At 39.0% G+C, this 7,520-nt stretch overlaps 1 protein-coding gene across 8 annotated transcripts in view; it reads left to right on the forward strand.

Moving 5' to 3' along the window:
* Nucleotides 1-6,606, forward strand: part of FRMD3 (FERM domain containing 3) — a 381,549-nt gene extending 374,943 nt beyond the window's left edge. For 7 of the 8 annotated variants that reach the window (XM_057549302.1, XM_007176911.2, XM_057549305.1 and 4 more), the window contains one exon: nucleotides 1,117-2,857. In XM_057549302.1, coding sequence (XP_057405285.1) covers nucleotides 1,117-1,715 — 599 coding nt within the window. In that variant the 3' untranslated portion in view covers nucleotides 1,716-2,857. Of the gene's footprint in view, nucleotides 1-1,116; nucleotides 2,858-6,393 lie in introns of those variants that run through there. The other variant, XM_007176909.3, reaches the window with a different exon arrangement.
* The last annotated feature ends 914 nt before the right edge of the window (nucleotides 6,607-7,520 follow it).

The raw sequence follows: 7,520 nt of genomic DNA on the forward strand, positions 1-7,520 counted from the left end.
TTCTCCATGAATGGTTGTTAGTTGTTCTTCCTGTGAGGGGGAGAGAAGTCAGAACAACCGATGTTGGCATCTTGGTGACATCACTTCCTGTACATCTTGAAGAGAGAGAAATACTGAAATGCATTCATTAAAAGCAGGGTTACAGTTACCTAATGTACTTTGCTACCAATTTGGTATTATACTGTAGATCCCTCCTGGGGAACATTTCTTTGATTCTACCTTTCCCACTAAGAACCCAAGACTCAAAATTAGGAGAACTGGCCTTAGGCCTGATATTTGAAGGGTTTCCCATCTATAAAATGAAGGGTTGAGAAATACCTCTCCCCCAATAAAGGTTAAGAAATAATGTTCATACCTTTTGACCAAGCAATTTTTCTTTCAGACATCTATCAAATGAGCTGAAACAAGAGGTGATAAAGGCTGTATATGTAAAGATGTCTCATAGCATTCTTTTTTCACAACTGTAAAGCAATCTAAATGTTTGCCAATAGGCAACTATTATTGTATTAACTAAGTAGAAAATTTGGCAACCATTATAAATGCCAGTGGGAGTTTTATGTCAACAGAGAAAATGTCTAAGTTAAAATGTTAAAGGAACAAGATGTAAATTTGTTCATACAGATATGACTGCAGTTATATGAAACGAGAAACCACAAAACTGTGCCTAGAATGAAGACTAGAAAAAATACATAACATAATAAAATATCCCATTAGATAGTAGACTCTCTAATTTTACTACAGTACTTTATTGGATGACAGTGTTGACTTCCAAAAGACATTACTCAAAATTATAATAGTGATTTCTTGTCATTTTGTTCTTGTAAACATGACCAAAGTTGGGGGTTTTCAGACCATAATTGCACATGTAAATATTGTAAATACTGCCAACCATTTGAGGTATTTTGGTTATCTTGGGTTTAACATGTTGACCTTAGAACTTATGGTATAGGATCTATTACTAAAAATGACTTTGTTAAAAGTCAGGATTCCACAGAACAATTTCATGGATTCCCTAACTTCCATTCGTTAGTTAGTTTTGGTTTATTTCCATTTACAGATTTTAGTGGAAGAAGAAAACTTGAAATTTAAAATTAAGAAAAATATGTCTCTTTACAGGTGTTCCATTGCCCAAAGAAGATGACATTTCTGCCCCCTTGACCTCCAGCTCACCAGTAAAGGAATCCCATGAGTATGAAGAGCCCTCAAGTGAAGAGGAAGATAAAATAAAAGAAGAGCCCTTGACCATCTCTGAACTGGCATACAACCCAAGTGCCAGCCTGCTCCCTACCCCCGTTGATGATGATGAGATTGACATGCTCTTTGACTGTCCATCTAGGCTGGAGTTGGAAAAAGAAGACACAGATTCGTTTGAGGAACTAGAAGCAGATGAAAATGCCTTTTTAATGGCCGAAGAAGAAGAGCTGAAGGAGGCTCACCAAGCTTTGTCATGGAGCTATGACATTCTGAGTGGCCATATTCGGGTGAACCCACTGGTCAAGAGTTTTTCCCGGCTCCTTGTGGTGGGCCTGGGCCTGCTGCTTTTTGTATTCCCCCTGCTCCTCCTCCTTTTGGAGTCAGGTATTGATCTCTCCTTCTTATGTGAAATCCGCCAGACGCCCGAGTTTGAGCAGTTTCACTATGAATACTACTGTCCTCTCAAGGAGTGGGTGGCTGGCAAAGTCAACCTCGTTCTTTACATGCTGGGTTGCTCATAAAGCTCATATCTCATATGACTAAGGGCTATATTCAATACTAGTGATTTTTTTTTTCAGCAAAGGCCTTGTTCTGGTCACAGGACCATCAACAGGTGTTCCTTACTCATAACTGATTATTCAGACCTTTAAGTTAGCTTTCCATAATTCACTGCAAGTAAATAAGTTTAAATCAAATACAGTTATTTTAGTTACAGGTCAGGAAGATGGCCTCTAAATAACCAAAAATATGTTTATTTTTTATTATAGTACAGACATACTCTTTATCTATTATAATAAATTGAGCTGAATTAGATTTCCTCCTTTTTTAATAGTTAACACCATTATAAGCTATAAGGTTCAGAATCAGAGTTTTAGTAAAAACCCAAGAGAAACTTTTTGAATATAATCCTTAGTGAAAACAATGTTCTCTAACCAATGCCTATACAACTAAATTTATGCTGGGCTTTTGTTTTTGTTTTTTTAAAAATATTTTTATGTGTTCAAAATATTTTGGTAAATTTTTAGCAAAAAAAAAAAAAAAGAAGCCTCCTGGAGTTATTTAAGTGTACAGATTGTAAGACTAACGCACAAAGGGTATGTCAGGAATTTTTTAATGTTTGTTTTGGCACTGGTTTGTTTTTTAAAATATTTTTGGCTGAACATAATTTGTTGTTACCTGCATATGAGATAGAAAATAGGTAGAAAAACACTGTAGAAAGTAAACTTCTGAAACGGATGATGGAACTGGAGGAAGTAGAAATTGAGAGCATCAAGTGGACACAGGGTCCATTTTTCAAAGTATTTGGACAAGATGACTTGTTACTTTCATTTGCATCCTGCCCATATATTTTGTCTCTGGAAATAGAATGTTTTTAAAAGAAAGTGAAACTTTAAAGGAAAAAAGTTAAAGGAGATGCTAGTTAATTGCATATTATTGTACATTAACCCAAGAGTGGAAGTAGATGGGAATTGGACAACTGGTAAGTTGCAAAACAAGAGCTCTGGTGAGGCTGGTAGGCAAGTGTTGGTAGACAAATGATCTATTTTATGAAAGTGATGGTGATGCAAGGTATTGGATGATGTAAAGAACAGTATACTCACTGTCCAAGTTGACATGAATATGTTTAAGTGGATCTAAATAAAAGTGGAGAAACTTGAAGGCACATTTTTTGGTCCCTCATGCCATTCACTGAGATTCTGTGGAAGAAACTTTAAAAGAAGTGTGTGTGTGTGTGTGTGTGTGTGTGTGTGTGTGTGTGTGAGAAAGAGTGTGAAGAGAATGGATTTTGGCTTTTTGATAAATGCCTATGATCTTTCTTTGTGGCGGTCATTATACTCTTTTCCTTTCCTGGTCTCCTTAAGATTTTAACTCATTCATAATCGGGGCTCTCATTAAGAAAGTGGAGGGGACTCAACTCAGATAATATACCATTTCAGCTTGGGTGAAGTAGTGAAATGACTCCCTAACTAGACAGTAGATGGGACAAATGCTCTAGTACCTTCCTTCATACCATTAAATCCATGACAGAAAGGCTCTGATGCTTTCCATGCACAGTACTTACCAATACTGTGAAAGAAAAGAGTATGGAGCTTAGGGCATAGAGCATAGGGATTTCTCCATAGATTGTAAATGAAGGCATGGAATATTTTCAAAGGGATTGGGCTGCCTATAATCTCTCCCTAACTCCAACTCTATCATTAACATAATCTCCAAATTGGCCATTCCAGTCCTACTCATTCATGGAGCTCTAAGTGCTTTATTAGACATTTAATTTTGTAAATAAGTTTTAAAAGTCAGCTCATGAAGGCTTCAGTTGAGCAAACTATAGTATAATTTGCTATTAAGTTTATAGGGTGTTCTTTCTCATGTGCATTGAGTGATTGATTTTGCTTTTTAATAAACAATATTTGATACCTGAAATTTGATACCAAGGTAGAAATATATTTTCTATAGGTTATTTGGAAAGTTTGCAAATGGCGTCCTTTGAAGCTGAAGATTTTTCCCCCCTTGTTTATGACTTAAAGTCATACTTTCTTACATAAGGGTACTCCAGTGTAGTCTGCACAAAATTAGTTCCCTCTTCTAATCATGCTTCAAATCATTTTCTTTGAAGTTCTAACCATAACAAATCATCTAGCCCTTGCCCTTTTACACTAATATTAAATAATATTTTTTAAACTAGGGAATTAATATATTAGCCATCATAAAACATTGAAAAATACTGACAGAATAAGTATCACACATAGTCCAGCCAAACAGATCTATAGTAAGGAATAATAAATATATAATTTTAACATTTCTAGCTAACATCTCTTTTCTCTTAGGCAAAAACTTCAGTGTTGAATAGAAATGCTTTTAAGTGAAGGAGTTGACAGGATAGGGTCTGCAGAATTTAAACAATTTCTACCAAAAGTAAAACTTGGATCCCGAAATGCCATTTTGTCGGGATAGAATCAGAGTCTTTTGAAATATCTGCTTAAGTTTTCTTAGAAGACAGTCACCAGTTGCCTGAATCAAATGAGGAAAAGACTGCTTCCAAAGATGGAGAATATATAATACAGTAAGATACAGAATTCAAAGCAAGTGTGTGAGTATATGTATATTCCATATTATTGGTATATGTATTTATATATGAACCTGTATATATGTGTGTATTTGTATACACACAACCGATATGCCCTTCATACATAGTTGTTTTTATTTTTCCCCAGTTGAGGAATTTGTGACATGTTATTCCTTTTCCCTCTCAGATATCAATAGTGGATAAAACCCACAGTCTCAAAGGTTTCAATTTTCCATGAAAACTACCATTTGTGTACATCTGTGGTTTTATACACACACACATATGGCAAATACATATACACACACAATCTTGTCTTTAGTGCTAATGCAAGTTGGATCATGAAAAAAACGTAGGTGAAGTATCGTGTATTTCTGTCCGTGCTTGGAACATATTGTAAAATGTTATGTATCTGGAATATATCTTGTGGTTTGTCTACTATTTCTAAAAGACAACTCTGGGAAGAAGTCAAAATGAATTGATTTCATTGAAATACTAGAGAGTTGGGGGCCATGTTACCTGTGATTGGAGCCTTATCTTTGTATAGTGAAATTTGCATTTCTGTGTCAACAGCCAGATTGTTTTATATGTTAATATGGTGGCAGGAATCCCTAATAAAAAATACTCTGGGGAAAAATGTTTCTGCAATCATTTAGTTTTATTCAAAGTAAAGTTGTATAAAATAGCCCATTGGAAACTACAGAAAGGTGCCATCTGCTACCATGAAATGAGGTCATCCTTGAATGGTGATAGTGTGGGAAAAAAAAAAAATCACAGGTAATGGACGGGATTAACCCTTCCTTTGCAGAAGTCACCCAGGCTCAAAGGAAAACTATTGAGTGCACTAGAAATGCACCCAAATATAAAAGACAGCTGTAGTTTAATTAGTGGCATCAACATAGAGAGAAATAGAAAAGCACAGGAAAAAAAAAACAGAAAAGGGGTGTTCTGTATGACAGGCAGGAGGAAGGATTTCAGAGTGCAGCAGTTAGTATGTTCTCACTTCCTGTGCCAAAGAGAGCTACCTCAGACTCAGCTCTGCAACTTTGCCATTCAACTTCTGTCTGTTCACAGGCCCTGGAAGAATCTTGCTATTCTACTCCTGTCGTTCCCCTCCATGCATGGCCTAAAAGGACCTCCTCTTTGCTTTGGCACAAAGCTAACAACTCCACACCTGACAGTTAAATCAGAAGGTGTTAGTTACTCTGAATGGAATAAAAGGGACTCTCTTTACTACAGGAACACCATAGGTGTCCAGCTGAATTGTACCCTAGCTGCGGTGGCCTAGTCAAGTTTTGTTTTGTTTTGTTTTTTTCAGTTTTATCGAGATATAATTGACATATACCAGTATATCATTTTTAGGTATACAACATAATGATTTGATATATGTATATATTGCAAAATGATTACCATAATAAGTTTAGTCAATGTCCATCACCTCACGTAGTTAGATTTTTTTTTTTCTTGTGATGAGAACTTTTAAGATTGCTGACTCTTAGTAACTTGCAGACATAACGATACAGAATCGTTAACAGAGTCACCAAGCTGTGTATTACATCCCCAGGACTTATGCATCTTAAAACTAAGAATCTGTACCTTTTGATCTCCTTCATCCATTTCACCCATCCGGGGGTTGGGGGGTGGGCGAAGTCTGTCAAGTTCTTCCTCAGCAGTCCTCAGGGGTCTGAGCTCCAGAGCACAGGAAAGAAAAGGAAGTCAGTGGCCAGTGTTCAGGTGTGAGGTATCAGGAGTCAGTCCCGAGCCAGCACCTGTTTGTGTTAGTGGCCGCCCACTGGGAGGCTCACACACAATGGCCCTTGGCCACTTGTTCACTGAGCAGCCCAGGCTCCGAACCCAGCCTCACCTCGTGGGAGAAACCCTTTTCCTTATTCATACACTCCTTGCTCAGCCGATTAGGGTAAAGATCTCCTAACTACATTTCAGCTTGCAAGGAAAGGACTGGGGAGAAGCTTCCACCTGGGTGACCTCGGGATGGTTGTGGTTGATGAACTTGAGACTCTTGGGGCCGCCTTTCTCTACTGGGTGGAGATAATGTGCTAAAGGACCCTGCTTACTTGTCCTCCTGCTTCTCTCTCTCTCTCTCTCTCTCTCTCTTGGACCTGCTTTTGGGCTTCCAGTCTCCATGACGTAAACAGACCCAGCAGGACCTGCCCGTGGTGGGCCCACCCAGGACTCAGCTCTCCACGTTCCAGCCTCGGTCTGTGGCAGGGTGGGTAAGTTTGGTGAGCCCCACCCACTGCCCTCAGCTGTCATCACTTCAGAGAGGATGAAAGAAACCTCGCTTGGGCCTCAGATCCCAGCTATGCTCTTCAATTCATCAATAAAGCCGATTTTAATCCTCTTCTGGCCATGTGTCTATTGTCTATGGGGAACTGGGGTGTGAGATGGGGAGTGGTGCAGGATTCACACTACGTACACGCAAGACTGTTTAGGATCTGTCACTTCCAGTGTTGCAAGCGAGGAAGGAGTCGGGGAGGCTGCTCCCGGCTGAACCTCAGGCATCAGAGGATGTCTGCCACTGGCATCGGCCCTGACAGCCCTTGTAGATGGGTGAGGGAACTTGGGACATAATATTAGAAAAGAACAGAGGATTGCTTGGAACCACACATCCTTCTTCTTTACCTGTAGCTGATGCTGACCCCAAATATCTCTTTGGAAAGAGAACCAAAGCCGCTTTCCTGGTTGCAAAGGAAAACCCTTAGTAGGACACAGGATATGCTTTGTGTGGATACCAAGTACTGAAACCTGTCTTGCAAATTACTGTAGTTCCTCCAGCTAACATGGCTCACCTTGATCTCCTCATCCACAAGAATTATGATTTTGATAATTCCAAGGGTTTTGAGCTTTCCAAGGAGACTACACTTCAAGGGAGGGAACATACTGACAAACCAACATTGGTTTCCACTCTGGCAGTTATATTCTTCGTAATAAGTTAAAAACACAGCATCCTGGTTTAGGGATCAGTCTCCTGTCATTTCCTTGATGTGAATTGGCTCGCTCCCATGCTCAATCAGCCTCAGTGTCCTGATAACCCTGAGCTTGCAAACCAGACCCTGAACAGTGGTGGCCACCTGTAGAGAGGTACTACTCCCTGGTTCTAAGGGTTTATGTATAATTTATTGTCCAAACCGGGACTCTTTTTGAGAGTGAAAGGGGGTGTTTTTAATGACTATGTCACAGCAATGGGTGTTAACTAGGACTTTTCCAGACACTCTATCTGTAGGGCTTTGCCTCATCTGCTAGG

This window comes from Balaenoptera acutorostrata, chromosome 6, assembly GCF_949987535.1.
Source record: "Balaenoptera acutorostrata chromosome 6, mBalAcu1.1, whole genome shotgun sequence".
Lineage (NCBI taxonomy): Eukaryota > Metazoa > Chordata > Mammalia > Artiodactyla > Balaenopteridae > Balaenoptera > Balaenoptera acutorostrata.